General features: G+C 40.2%; 1 protein-coding gene across 1 annotated transcript; it reads left to right on the plus strand.

Moving 5' to 3' along the window:
• The first annotated feature begins 271 nt into the window (after positions 1-271).
• On the plus strand, positions 272-7,423 carry LOC134474709 (RNA-binding motif protein, X chromosome-like). The gene is made up of 6 exons (XM_063243231.1): positions 272-380; positions 874-980; positions 3,383-3,557; positions 6,020-6,172; positions 6,434-6,527; positions 7,285-7,423. Exons 1-6 carry the CDS (start codon positions 272-274, stop codon positions 7,421-7,423), a joined length of 777 nt encoding a protein of 258 aa, XP_063099301.1.
• The last annotated feature ends 8,482 nt before the right edge of the window (positions 7,424-15,905 follow it).

A 15,905-nucleotide genomic window follows, 5' to 3' on the forward strand; every position in this document is an offset into this window, starting at 1 on the left:
CTTGGTCTGCTGCAACGTTTGTTGGACTTAATTCTGTTGCAGTGCTCATTGTGAGCTGCTATCAGGTTCTAGTCGCTGTAAACCAGTTCTGTGAGCTGTGGGCAGTTGCTTCGAGTTTAATACTTGCTGTGTGCTGCAGCTATACAGCCTTTGGTGCACCATGACAAGTTTGATTCTTGATGTACACTAACGATAGTCGCCTGGGTAGGGTTGTTCATCACTTGTAAGTGCTTTATAATAAAAACTGATCCCTTTACCCACTTACAGAAAAATGATGGAAACTGAAAGGCTTCGGAAACTCTTCATAGGAGGCCTCAACACAGAGACTGATGAAAATACTCTTAAAGCGGTATTTCGATCATTTGGACGCATATCACGAGGTAACTTGGTGCACATCTGCACGCATGCATGCATTAAGTATACCATAAACATGTATTAAGTATACCATACCATAAACATACCATAACATGTATTAAGTATAGTCTTGGAAAGCTGACATACAATGCTTAGGTTGAAACATCTACACTTTGTGAAGTTTCTTTTTAGGGAAGTGGTAATTGATTATAGCACGTGACAGTTTTCTGTAAGCGTCTGCTACTGATAGTGAGCAAATAACAATAAAGGGCTGCTGGGCTAGGATGAGGTGGACACACTGTATTTTTTATCTGTTGCTGATATTTAGAATAGTGTACTAAGATGAGCTACAAATTCGGTGATTTTATTTTAAAGAAATTGATTCTGTTCCTTTTCCATCAAACCAAATTAGGTGTTCTTAGGAGAAATTACAAAAACACTGATTATTTTGAAAATATGCAAAAGTCGAATGTTAGATGCCATGTAGCGTAAAATGAATGAGTTTCTTCTTCATCACAGTTCTTTTGATAAAGGATCGGGAAACCAGGAAGTCCAGAGGCTTTGCTTTTATTATCTTTGAAAGACCTGTAGATGCGAAGGCTGCTGCCAAGGAGATGAATGGAAAGGTAACGATCTATGAATAATATCCTAGTTATATTCAGCAGACAAGAGGTTATAGACTTTTTCTCCTGTGATTAAGGCATATAATGACACACGAGGCAAAATTCTCTAGCCACTGCCTACATTTTGTCACACGATTGCTCAAAAGTCTGATTGAAATGAACATATTCGTAACATGCATTAAGTCTCCTTTGTGTGATATTCTGGAGTACTTCTTAGTCTTGAAAAACACTGAAAATTTGAAAATCTCCATTTTAAAATTAAGCACAGGCCAGTATTTTTAGAGAAAACACAGTGTATATATGAAACTCTTTGTGGGCTAAGAGCCTAAGAAGGCTCTTTAGAGATTAAAAAAAAAAAAACACTTTAGTATCTTTCATTGTGGAGAAAATATACCTGAAAAAGTTGTATTTGATCAAGATTCAAATTGAGATGCATATTCAGTTGTAGACAAAATAATGACCTGGACAAATTGATGAAGGCACATCAGAGTAAGTACTTGGACTCAGTCCCAGTACTGCTCTTCCATCCTTATAAAGTTGGAATAGTGAAATCAGACCAATTTTTGTATAAATGGCTACCTGATGGTTCATTGTATATTTCTGAGTGAAACTTTAATTTTGATACAGTAATCTCTGTCGTTCTGAACTTCAAATGACTGAAATTACCAGTCTGTGACAGCCTTTACATTTTTCTGACTTTCTTAAACACAAAATTGTTCAATGTTGAAGTTCAGATCATTGTAGTACAATATTGTTTCTGTTAGGCTTCATTTTTCTCTTGCATTATATCTTTATTTTGGGGGATTCTCTTATTCTCTTGAGTGCTCCCCAACACACTAACATTTATTTTAATCCTTGCTGTTTTATCACTTCTCTGTAGTTATTTTCTCTTTACCTGCCTCACTGTTTTCCCTTGAATCGCAGAAGCCAAGTGTCTGTTTCTTCAAGTGTTTATTCACTTCTGTTGTTTATCATAGTTGTTTTATGCTCAGCATGCTGTAGGCTGTAGTGTGCTTTCCACTTACTGTGCTATTTCATGCAAATTTAAGTTCTTGATGCACCAGAAACTGTATTTTACAGTTGGCTGGCTGTTTTGTATTAATTGTATGTTTGATTTATAAGAAGACCTTCATGTTTCCTTCGCATTATCTAATGTCTAGCTAAAGATAATCTACTTGAGAGCATTACTGCTAATTTTTTTCATCCAACACATACTTTAATAACTGTAAATCATGTGCCAGACATTAATGGAGCAACTGGAGTAATGCATGTGAATGGGTCTAATAAATATTATCTTGGGTGTTTTGCTCTGTGGTGAAGTTAAATAAACGTAAAAGTAAAGTTCAGTAAATTTTCCTGTGCATATGAACAGTAAGAAATAGTTGTTGGGTTAGTTAGAGCTTACTGGGAGAGTAAACAATATTATTAGATAGAAAAGGCAAGGAATCAACTTCTTCCCATGCTAGAAAGGAAGCAAACCACATAAATCTGAGGGAAATATTTGGGCTTTAGGAACAGCACAAAGGCTGTCTGGCTACTTTTATTGGAAGAGGGCATATATTTAGCAATATATTTATATATTGGGGTAGATTTAGGAACTGTCAAAAGCACTAAGAAGTCACCAATATTTTTTATAGAGGAGTTAAAATGATGTGAACTGTATTTTCAAAATTGCCTTTACCTCCAGAAAATCATTTATTTGAGATTTTGTGAGACTGGCACCTTTAAGCTACGTGAGAGAGAAGAATACCAAGTTCTATTCCACAAGTTACTTCAGGGATTTTCTTAAAAACATAAGGACAGGGAAAAAATGGAAAACCGAATACTACAGGTGATGAAACAAAGACCCTTTTTAGAAAATCAAAATAATGTTTCATTAGACGTGGAGTAAATTAAATTCTATAAGTTATATTGGAAGACATTTTCATTTTAACAGGAAAGTAGATAATATAAAGTGACCAGCATGATTATTCAGTGTTATAAATGCCTTTGATAATTCAGTACCTGCTCATTTTTTCAGCATTGCTTGGGGCATTGGAATATTTAAAGAGTGAAAGACACAATCAGTTACACAGCTTATACTGAAGGTGTTACACAGTATCTCAACCTCTGACTTGTTAACATGTCTTCTGATGTGTTAGTCTGTTCTTAAAGTCTACAAATATGTAAGGAAATGGTAATAATAGACATAATTTGTATGTGATATTTTTCTGAAATTTATTTGGTTGTGTATGGTACTTTGGGATTGTAAAGCATATAATTATTACAAGAGAAAATGCTTTAGGGAGGATTGACTTAGAATTTGATTATAATTGTTAATGGCATGTAAGTTAATGGCACGTGAAATAGATTCCTTTAAATTAAATTTGAGATAATACCATGACTAATACAGTTTATCATTTTAGTCTTTGAACGGAAAAAGAATTACAGTAGAACAAGCAAAGAGGCCATCTTATGAAAGCGGTAAAAAGCGAAGACGACCAGCTCTCTTGAGAAACAGACGCCGTATGAGAAGAGCGAGGCGTGGAAGAGGCAAACATAATGGAGCGAGACAGCCTCCTTCACATGGAAGACACTTGGGTAAGGTTGTAAAATATAACACTGCATGGGACTGAAAGTCAGTGAATTTCAACAGACAGAATCTTGTCTATTTCCATTTGGTTAGCTTAGGAGCCAAAAAACATTCCTAGGAGTAATATTGTTAAGTACCATTAAACTGCATTGCAAGAATGACATGTCCCCATTATTGTAAAAACCTCAGGAATCTTGCTGTGAAATACAGTAAATTTCAGGTAGTACTGAGTGCCCTGCTAAACAGCTAAAATGATATTTGCATTCATAGAATACTGAGGTACTTTGGGGGTTACTAGAAAATGAATTTAAGCCTTTCTGACTGAGATATATTCTGAGCTGGTTTTAATTATTATTTCTGAGACAGGCACTTGTTAAGTTCTCAACATTCCCATTCTGGGCTGAAACCTATGAACTCCATGACTTAGCCCACAAGAGTGTTTGACCTAGAAGTGTATAGGTCTTTCCCACTTCAAAACTTTCTTTTTTGTTTCTAAAAGAGATGTTACTCCTCATAGTGACTGCTTTATGTGTGTGTGTATCTTTGTTATGATTGAGAGTAGGTTAACTCATTAAAAATAGTTTAAAGTACTATTTTCAGAGATGTCAGCTTTTTGTTTTTTGTTTTAAAATGAAAAGCCCATAGAAATAAGCTGGGTGTGGTCCTGGGTCAGAATCCCAGCACTCTGCTTGAGCAACCTCTCAAAATCAAAGAAGTGTATGCTGAGCAACTGCTTAAAGCACTGTTTCTTAAAATAAAAACAAAAACTCGGGCAAGAGGCTGCATAGAGGGTCCATTTATGGCTGGTTTAGTGTGAAAGCCCTGTTCTCAGCTCCTCGTACCATGCATAAAAAATAGTTCTAACTAATCTGCATGATTTTAATGATCCATTTGATTATTCAATGTAGTAAACTATTTAGGTGCCAGTTGCAATACTGCGATACAGTTTTACCATGATTATCAAACATCTCCAGGCTTTAACTTGCCATTAGTTGAACAGCAAAGTTCAAAACACAAACAAACAAACAAACAAACAAACAAACAAAAAAAACGCTCTGTGTAACTTTGTTCATAGGTGACGTGAAAATTTTGTTTGAAAAAGCCTGCCATATGCCAAGCATGAGTGGTGCATGGAGTCTTGTCTTGGATACAAACGAGTAACCTTTGAATCTTAAGTGCTGCTGTCAGTAGTGCTTGTGTTGGCGGATTAAAATATTTGTTATTTTGCTTTTAGTTGTGCTTTGTTTACCTAAAATACAGTAACCAGGAGTCCAAAGGAAGTTAATGATACTAGCAGTAAAGATAAGTTTGAAAATGGGGAACTAGAATACAGTTATAAAAGTGAAATGACTGTGAAACTTGGTAAAGTCTTTGGGAAATTATTTTATAAGGTTAATTTTGGAGCCTCAGAACCAGCTCTTAGGTTTCCCATCATATATGGGAGAAGTATGTTCTTTTTAGACCTTACACATGAACTTGGGAAGAATTCATCAGTTCAACAACCAAACTATTCACCTGATTCTTTGGAGGGAATTTCTAAGGTAGAGTTGCAGGGTTGTGTGTATTGTAAGATACTTTTTGATTTCTTCTAGTAAGTTGCCATTCATTTAGAGTCAGGCTGATCAACTTATACTTATCATCTGTAAGCACCTGTAATTATGCTGATGGGAAGAGAAGTCAGGGTGCCTTGGTTTCTAAATTAGTTTCTCCTGATTTTGGGAAACATGGTTGCATTTGTGTTTTGTATGAGAAAGATGGCTATGAATGTGTCTGTCATGCTCCATGGAATTTGCAAATGTAAGCAGTTTTGCTGAAGCCTTTTGCTTTCAAATCAAATGATTTGCCAACTGAAGCATTTGTGAAACCAAGGCATTACTACCTATATAACAATATGTGCAGTTAGGAAAAAGACAATTTCATTTACATTTAATACAAGTTTCTTAAATACTGTTAGAAGGGAGCATAACTGAAACTGATAGTGTTTCATTGGTTGACTGAGAAAATGGTAGGTTAATACATCATAGCATTAATGCATTTTCTCCAGTGTCATCTCCTTTAGATATTTTTGAGTAAAATTTGGTTTTATATTTAGATGAAACTATATATTAGATGAAACATACTGTGATAATTGGGTTTTGAAAATATGATACTATGGAGTGTTAATCTCTTTCTTCAAATACTTGTTTTATTCTTTCTGGATTTTAAATGTAACAAACTTATATGCAGAGGTTTGCTCCTTTTACGTGGTTCTCCATAAAAAGCTTACAGAGATTTTTTTTCGAGATTTTTCACATTTGACTCTTGCTTGCAGTGTTTGAATAGTATGTGCAAGATGTAAAGAAATGCTAGATTTCATGCAGTTAGATGAATGAGTCAGTTAAGAACCATGATTTCTAATAAAGGTACACAATCAGTAATTAAAACTTGGCCCCTTAAAATGTTAATTAGAAAAATTTTTTTTTTGCCATAGATGATGGAGGATATAATCATAATCGCAACTCGAGTTCTTTTGAGGGACTCTTCTCAGTTAAAAGAGGTCCTTCTTCACGAAGTGGCAGTCCTTCTTCTAAAAGAGCTGCTGCTTTTGCCCCTTCAAGAAGCACTGATCGAGTGGGAAGACGAGGTAATTCCTAATGTAAAAGACAGGTTTTTCTGCATGAAATGAGTTTCTTATCTTAGCAATTGTGCTATTTGAAACCTGATAATTATAGACAGAAAAGTAAACATTGCATGGGCATGTTTATTAATCAACAGCTGATGTACTTTCTGTGTCAGGTAAATGTTCAAGTTTTTTTTTTTTTTTAAACATGAGAGAGGAATACATTCAGTGTTTTGAATTTCAACTTCAAGTACTTATATAACCTCCTTAAAATCAAATATCCAGAATCACGAAGACGAGAGAAATGCAGAAAACCTGTCTCTTCTTGGAGAAATATATGTGTGTCACCAAGACATAAAAGTTATTCTACTGACAACAGGTAAAAGAGAATAACAATAAAATTGATTTTTTTTGTGACAGTGAAATGTGTACAGTTGAAACCGTTTAGCAGGGGATGGTGGCACGCTCATGTAATCCCAGAAGATAGGAGTCTGAGACAGAAAGGGCACTGAAAATTCCGAGGCCAGCCTCGGCTACATAGAGAGTTTAAGGTCAGTGTGGGCCACGTAGTGAGATAGTGTCTTAACAAAAGCTAAAATTTTCAGCACTTTTATCTATTTCTAAAGCATTTCATACAATACCCTAATATCCCTTTACTAGCCAAGCAACAACGTTCCATTTACAGCAGGTCTCACATGATTTTTGTGAGTCTTCTCTTCCTTACAACAATAGTTTCAAGGTATAGATGAGATTATGGTATTCCACAATTCTTAAGCCATTTTATGATTGAGTCACCCAGCCTCCTATGTAATATGGCCTTTTACTCCAGTAATCTATATGAGATTTTTCCAGCCATAGCATAATGCTCATATACAGTTAGGATGGCCAGATTTTTAATGTAAGAGCTATGCTGCAGTTAAAAATATAATTTTGACAGGCATACAAATGTATATATGTGTTTTTTGTAGTCCTCTTAACTTATAACTGAGCATCATTTGATGGATATTTGTTATATGTGAAAAGACATTTTGTCATTATCTTAAACACTTCACAGTTGAAGTGTTTGACCAATTTTAAATTCGATTTTAAGAGTTAACTGCAGTTTTGAGTATTAAAAGCCATGCTTTTTAAATTAGTGAATTAAGATATTCCAGCAGAGTCTATGCAAGATCTAGATACACCAAAGATCGTGCTTCACCATCTAGAGGCTGTGAATACCGCGATGGTGGCCATTACTTTTCTCCAAGTGAACATTCCTCTAAGGCCTATAGGTAACTTCTTAAAACTTTGTCAAGCAAGTTGTTGAAATTGTTAATCCTCATGTTAATTGAAAACCTTTTATAAATGACTTTTCAGTGATCATGGAGGCGTTGGCAGCAGACGAGGTAGAGATTATTCTGAATACTCAAGTGGAGGCACTTACAGAGATGTGAAAGGGAGTTACGGTATGCATTCACTGTTACCTTGCATATAATAGAATTCGACTGAATGGACTGGAATGAACCCCTCATTATACTCATAAAGGATATATATATATAGCATAGCTTCTTTGTTAGTAAGAGGATGTTGGTAGAATTTTCCCAGTTTACATGTTTGGTGTTTAGGGTAAATAGGCAGTCTGTTTATTTTTTCCTACTACAAAGAATGTAAAATACCATAGAAGAAAGAGTATTTCAACACGGTGAACCACAGGAACAGTATGAAGGTCATATCAGCTTAATTTCAGAAAATAAAGTAAAATATCCCAGATGTTTCATACCTAAATGTTACAGAATGATACAAAGACATTCCATGTATGAAACTTTTTGTCTGTTTATCATTTTCCCTGCAGAGCGTTCCCGTTCCCGTGGAGCAGCATCTAACAGAGGAGTAACACAGACGTTTGATGGAAGCAGTCACTATGATGGCTCTAACTTACGGGATAGATACACTGGATGTAGAAAGATTTATTCACGCATTCAGAGTGGTACATACTCAAGTGGGCAGGAGCATAGAGGTAGACAAGAACGAGGAATGCCATTTTCCATGGATAGAATATATCCTGTTGCTCGTGAATTATATACTAGCTCAAGGTGTGGAGGGTCCCGAGGAGGTTATAGGGAGATGCCATCTGAAAAAGGAGACCGAAGCAGGTATTAAACAGTCAATCATGTACCAATCATGTACCAACAAGATGGAAGTTAGATACTACTTTGCCTATATTATCAGGAGACCACTAAATTACATATGTTGGTTTTGGAGGGCTGCGGGTCACATGGTAACTTGTGTAAAAATTTAGGATCCGGTGATAATCACTACCAGTAATTCCATTAATTGTTAATGTTTATGAAAAATAAACTGTTGGTATTATATTTCTATATTACTACCTTTTTGAGATCAAAGTTTCCATGAAATAGCATTTCCTATCAAGGAAATCTCACAAGATACCTGCTTGGTGAATGAATTGGAACATGTTCATGTAATTAATAAGTCTTTATAACATGAAGCATATGTAACTTTTTATACCCAGTTGTATCTATTTTCCAGCTATATATCAGGCTAAGGAAATTACATATTTGCCTGTAAAATTTTAAATGTATGGAAATGTTTGAGAAGTTCACACAAAGTCTACAAACATGTATAGATGTTCCAACTGCAAATTTTGTTTGTCCTTTGGAACAGCACTACAATTTCAAGTAGAAGCAAGACTGGATCATACTAAAGTTTATTGTGAAGGGTTTAAGTTTAAAATACTAGAAATAAAGTGTTCTGAAGCAACTCATGAAATATTTGGAAATGATTCTGTAATTACAATGAAACCACTGTGAAAAAATGGTGGGTTTAGGGTTTCTTAAGGGATTGGTTAAGAGAGAAGAAGGGAGTGGGAGAGAGGGTGGGGGAGAGAGAGAAAAAGAAAGAAAAAAAAACTTACCTTAAACATCACTTGTGAAGAGAAAATTCTTTATAAACAACCCCAAGAATGTGAGTCTATGAACTTCAGATACTGGGTTCCTTGTGCTAAGATACCGAAGTGAAAGATATATATTGAAGACTGCATATAAAGTAAGGTAAGCTTGGAGCTCACACAGAATTCACCCTGATGAAAGAAGTGGCACCAAAACCCAAGCCTCCAAAGGTGGCATTTTGTTTCATCCATAAATTGCTATGCTTGCTAGATCCTTAGACCTTTGGAGAGACACACTGAGACTGTCCACGCAAACCTAGCATTTCCCAACTGAACTGCCTGCGCAGAATTGTTTTACCAGGGTAGACACCTTGCCATATGTATTTGGTTGAATCTCTGTATCATTGGCCCACAACTCTTTGTTTTCTGAGCTTCACAGAAGCTTTATTGCTGGGGCTCTGTGAACTATTCAGGATTGGGTCTTCTTAACACCATGGCATCATCATCATTTGTCAGGAAAGAGATAGGTGATGAAGACAGGTTGGTGTGCCTACAAGCAAAACTAGATCCTAGGATCCTCCAAGCAACGGATGGTACAGTGGGTGTTGCTAGGTCCATTCTGTATGTGTGCAGGTCAGGAAAGTGTGAGGAATCTGGACAGGAAAGGGTGATGTGGTGCATAACCAGTCATCTCTTTACTGGACCCTGGAAGGTAGGCAACTTGGATATTGTTATCCCTGGCCATAGAGGGATGAGTCCAGGGGACATCCTCTACTGCTTTACCTCCAGTCACTTCTGGACAAAGTTCTTCATGGTCACACTCGATTCCCTGAGATGCAGCAGCGTGTCCTGACCCTTGCTGATTTCAGATCATACCCAGGTTAATTCCTGTGTGTCCACCCATGCAGAAATTGAATGAAGGGGAAACCCTGGGGGCGGGGAATGCTGGTGACTGCACACCTAATGAGTGTTCTCTTTTATGAGCAGGGAGAGTTCAGCTAGTGGTGAAATGAAAGCCCTCAAATTTCTTGGCATTAAAGCCAGTTGCAAAAACTAGAAGACATGTGACTTGCAGACTCAGTTTTTGAAGAGTCCTTAACTCTAAGGTACAGGGCCTTGTGAACGGGACAGTTTCCAAAAACATAAGCACTGTGTTCCTGTGGGATGGACACAGTAGGGACATGGCCAAAGAGGGTTTGAACTCTGTGGTGCTCATTTGTTACACTCTTGGGGATGGAGGAGAGTGGGAGTAGACTTTGGACTGAACCATGGGCATTTGGGTACAGTGGTCCCCGCACTACCCACAAGAGTGTCCTTGAAATGGGCTGCACATTCACATGATACATGCACAATTCATTAGGAGTGTTTCTCTCCACAAGCTCAACCCCTACAAAAGAGGAAGGGTAAAGAGAAGACAAGTGTATTTGCCTGGCAAGTTCACAATCAGGTGTAACCAGTGTAATCCGGCTGAGGATGAGCTACTGCTTTACCTCACTGGCATTAAGGCCAACAGTGACAACCTTCGCTGGAATTTGAAGTCACGGGCCTGCTGTGGTAGAAGACCAGGAGCCTGAATGGAAGTCAGCGAAATCAGCTGGGAGATTCAGGATTGAAAGAATGAAGAACAGAAGGAGAAAGGCAGAGTGAGTTAAAAGAGGAAAGTAAAGTGAGAAAGCATGTGTACTGTGCTGAGTACATTCTTGACCCAGGGCTGTTTCAGAGGCTGGAGCATCAGGATTTGTGCCAGTGTTCATTTAGAGCACCAGTCTCAGGTTTATGTTTTCTGAGCTATCTGTGTCTGTATGCCCATACACTGTTTTATGACAATGGGATGACACCCTTATATTCCTAACAACCCCATGTAGAAGGGAAACTTTTGTAAATAGGCAATGAAGGGAGTACCATCAAGGAGCATAAAAAAGCATGGGGTCTGCTAGTGCTGCTGTGGCCTCTGTGACAAGGGAGAGTGGGCTGCCTGGGCAGAAGTGAGCAGGCACAAGCCTGGAAGAAATCCTGAAGGTGCAATCCAGGATGAGGGTACGGTGATTGGGCAAGGAAGGGTTTTGGTGCCATCTTCCAGACCACCCAGGGTGTGTCTCAAGCCTGAACTGCACCCCAGGATGCTCTCACAAGCCCTCCAGCCACAGGGTCCAGGACTGGTAACACAGACCTGCAGAGCCACATTATATTTCTGTCTGTGGATTTGGTGTGCCTTCCTGGGATCTTTTTGCAGAAGCACTCCATGTGAACAGTCACATTCCCTCTGAATGCTCCTGAGGTCCAGAGCAGCACCACAATTCAGCAGCACAGCCTGCCTTGCTCCTGCCACACAAAGTCCAGGAAGACCTCGGACCTCTCAGGACTCTGCCCCACCTGGGTCACTTATAGACAGCAGCTATGGTACGTGATTACCTGGGTACCTCAACTCTGAGATCCTCAGCAGAAGGGCATGGCCGTAAGTGCAGCTTCAAAGGTCTCAAGACCTACACACCCAAAAAGTCCTTGTCCTCAGCCCCTTGATGCCCAGTGTGGTCTCCTTGCTCCCAGTTCCACCTTCACTGATGCCTCACTGTTCCCTGATTTCAGGCAGACGACAGATTTCCCTGCAATATCTGCCATCCTCCTAGACAAAGTGCTTCCTTCAGCCACCTTGAAAGTTCCAGGATCAGCTGAGAAAGGTCTTAGGGAGTGTCAGCTGCCATTCAGTGGAAAAGTGAGGAGGTGGGACATAGCCTGCCCCCACACTCCACCATGGCCTCTCTCAGCCCACCCAGAGAAGGCAGGTCCAGGTCTTGCACCTGGACCAGCATTTGGATGAACTGTGCACCAGCCAAAGCACACCATTAGTGCTGGATGGTCCTTTGGCAAACTGCTGTGCTTCTGCACTGAATTCCTCGTGAAAGCACAACAGCTCAGCATGGCTGGGAAGAAGTTAGGGCTGAATGGCTTGTTTGCAGAACCTGTGATACAAATTGTTGTGTATTCATTTGAACTATTCTTGCAGCGCTCAAAGCCTCTCATTGTACATAGGTCTGGTGATTCTGGAATTGTGAGCATGGGGTCCACACCTATGTATCATGTTCCTGGGAGCCTGTCCTGCTTCCACTAGTCTTGGCCCACAAGTATCCTGGAAGGATTGATCCTGCCAGAATGCCCTTCCTTGGTGTATTCCTTACTTCCTGATGATTCCGGTATGCACCTGGAGCCAACCTGCCCATTCAGTTTTGCACAACCTTGTAGCAGACTGGAGACTGAGTCCCCTCTCTAGGAAATATGACCTAGGGGCTAAGAAACCCAGTAGAGAGAAGACTGGGATGCTCTGATGTATGTTGGTGTGACAAGCCAGTTCATCCAGTAACTGGCATCTCTGGCATAAACAGAGATTCCAAGGGGTTCAGTGGTGGGAGAGCAGCATTCTGAAGGATGTGCACAGCAATTAGGAAGGTCTAGGCAAGCACCAACCCCACAGTGTGATTTTCCCTGGCAAGACTCTTATATACAGGCATCTAACACACTTAGGCCTCCATATGGCTCAGCATCTTTGCTCTCCATCAGGTTAACCTTGCAGCATGTTCACCGCCTCAAACCACCCAGCTGAAGCATCATGGTACTTGACTTCTCCTTAGGACCTCTTTTATGTGTAGATCTCCCTCATTGCCAGTCAGTGTTTTATATATGAAACCTGTGGGCATGACAAGGCAGGGAGCATCTTGCAGCTTGTGGGGAGCATGCTGCAGGTTTTGGCCTACCTTTGAGGCATGGTGGTAAGCCTCAATGTACATGTTCCACAGTGTGTTCGACAAAGCCATCCTTGTATGCACAGGGGTCATCTGAAGAATCCAGAGGCACAGACATTGTCCTCCTGCTGTGAAGAGGATATTTATGTTTGGACCTATAGGCATATGGTGTCCCTCAATGCATAGGTTGTCCCAAAGCCATGATTCCTCGATGAGGGTGTACAGAGATGCTGGTCTCCAGTCTGAGGGACTGGGTCTGGCCTCCCAGTGTGGAAGTGGTGACTGATTTTGAGGTTCTCTCACAGAGACTAGAAAAGAGGAAGGCTGTCCTTCTGTCAAGAATCCTGCTCACTGCATAGTGTCCTTCAAGTGACTTCACAGGGATGCAAGCACTCTGTCTTCCAGTGTGTTCACTTATGAGAGGTAACTGTCCAAGCTAAGTAATGAGTTCATTTGGGCTCAGGCTGCTTTTTCTTTGACACCACATTTCTCCAAGTTGGTCAGAGCTGTGTACTTCTAGGAGAAAGGTCCTCTAGGAAGCAAGCTTCTACCCACTTAGGTTTCATGGAAGCACAGAGTGTCACCAAGTGCCATAGTTAGGCTTTGGAGTTTGGGGTGGCAGAAGTATACTTCCCTTATGATGCTCATGCTGGGAATTCAGGGTACTCTCGAGAACCACAGCACTTCCTCATGGCTACATGGTGCTCTTTCTTTCTCTGGAGTTTCTGGCAAGGTACTGTTGCATGCTGGCTGCAGCACAGGCATATAGAGGGAAAGTGTGAAGCCTAAATTGTACTTGTGAAAATCTGCAGCCAGGAGAGCTCACGCCCGCCAGCTTGTGGCAGAGAAAGCAACCTGTGCCTTCTCAAATGTGTCAAGGCTTTGCCCAGCCTGTAATAGTTTTGTGGTTCCTAAAATTGGGGATTACCTCACACCTCATAGGAATCCTTTTCTTGTGGGTAGCCACTATGTCAGTGATGCACACTCCCCTTACCTACTCTGCACCTAAAGTGAATTTCCATAAACCAGGACTCTTCAATGTGAGATGTCCCTCTCAGTTCAGAGCGTGGCATGGATGTTTGAAAGGAAAGACCTGCAGTTGGTTGAGTTCTGTTGCAAAGAATGTTGGCCAGTCATGCACTAATGCTTCCATAATGTGCAGACTTCTTGGAAACACCTGCCCAGGATACAGATTAATTCTTCTACTACAGCTAGTGGCAGAGGCTGTGTTGTGTTACCCAGCCCTTCTCTGTTTCTCCTGCAGATGTTGTAGATATGGCTTACACTGACTTTTCCTAGACCTTGTACATTTCCTACCCCTATGTCCATTTTGGGACATTCTGGCCACCGCTGCTCTTTGAAGTGAGCATTTGCTGTTCCAGCTGCCCAGTCCCTGTGCTTCCATGAGACACTAGGGCAGAAAGATACTCAGGTGAGCTTATTGGACCTGTGCTGGCAAACACAAGTGTAAAAGTGTTTTGTGACAGCATTAGAGAAAGTTTCAAACTGCAAGACCAAACTATGGGTCTCTGTCTTTCATCCCCATGCTGACCACATTGTGGTATAAAGCCTGTCGCTTTCTTGGTAGATATTGGTATCGATGTGTTGATGGTCACTCAGCCAGTTGTCCATTCTTAGACCACAGGATATGAGTTGAAGAGGCAGCTGACTGGTGTTTGAGATTAATTTGTGTTTCTTGCTATGACAGGTTAAATTAAGTAGGCAAATAGTCTCTGCTTTGTGCTTATGCCTGACAGTCCTTTTCCCCTCATGCACCAAGATTGTCTTTGTAAGCTTCAGGCACAAATCTCCTTTACCTTTCCCTGGAGACCATTTTGACTACCAGGTGTAAGTCCCCACAAAAAGCCTACATTTTGACTCTTACATTTTGTCCAGACCAACACCTGCTGTCTGTTAATGCTTTGGTTGTCGCCTTTCACCGTATTGCCACAAATCCTCATACTTTGCTTAAACTTCCACCTTTTCAAACCTGGTATACTATGTTAGGCTAAAAAGGTGCTGTCATGTTTTGTGTCTGTGGCCCTCGGGCCTCATGTGCTTGTATTGTGCATTTGTGATTGGTTTATTGTCTAGTGCTTCGATTGATGGTGTCAGTGCTACACTCACAAAGGGGTGGAGCCAGGACATAAGGTAATGGCAGGAAGAAGGCATGTCTTACTCTTGCCAGTTTTGGCCTTGCTGTTTGCAGCTCCATGAACTGCAGCTCTGCCACGCCAGCCTGTCTTGGAGCCAACTGAGTATGGACTGAAACCTCCAAATACTGTAAGAAATAAACCTTTCTTTTCCCAACTTTGGGCTTCAGGCATTTTGTCTCAGAGACAAATAAAAATTAACTAAGACAGGTGCTTTCTTTGTCTGCGGGTTCCTACGAAGTATGTGCTTTTAAGGGAAGGATTCAGACAGAGGGAAAAAGTGCCAACTGTCTTGGACAACTTTCTGATAATGCAACAATGTTGTGTTCTCATTTCTCACTTTGATATACAAAGGATACCCAAAGTACTGTTTAATACACTGGTGTGTGCCTTGTTTGCTTCTTGAGTAAGGCCAACACCATCTCAGCCCTGCCACATGAGTCTGTAGGCTGTAGCCTCTGCCGACAATGGCTCTAGAAGCCATTTTGGGTCTGATTCCAGCAGAACACACCTAAGGGAAGAAAAAGTATCTGAGAGGCAGATAGAGGTGTTTATGGAGATAATGTAAAATTGTTGCTGTGTGGATTTGTGTTTCAATGTATTAGAGAATTACCCCTTTATTTGAGGAATCTGTTCAAGTTTAAAGCCATGTCTAAGAACCTGGTGACTTTCAGCAAGAAATCTTGCTATTTCCTTGTTACAATATGTAGATGACTTTCTTTTGGCTGCCAACACACAGGAATCCTGCTGGGAGTGGATGAAACAACCATTGGGACTGCCGCAGAAAAAGGGATATCAAGCATCTAAAACAAAGACTCAAATTGGTGTGTAGTCAAATAATTTCTCAGAATTATACTAACAGGCAGGACTCATGCTAGCAGCATGCAGAACCTAGGTCATCTGTGAACTTGGAAAGCCTCACAGTAGAAAAACCCTTACAGAGTTCTTGGGAACTGTTGGGTCCTGTCACATTTGAAGCTACT

The sequence above is a fragment of the Cavia porcellus genome, unplaced genomic scaffold (genome assembly GCF_034190915.1).
Source record: "Cavia porcellus strain 051 isolate PalLab524CR breed Dunkin Hartley unplaced genomic scaffold, mCavPor4.1 scaffold_36, whole genome shotgun sequence".
In the NCBI taxonomy this organism is placed as follows: domain Eukaryota; kingdom Metazoa; phylum Chordata; class Mammalia; order Rodentia; family Caviidae; genus Cavia; species Cavia porcellus.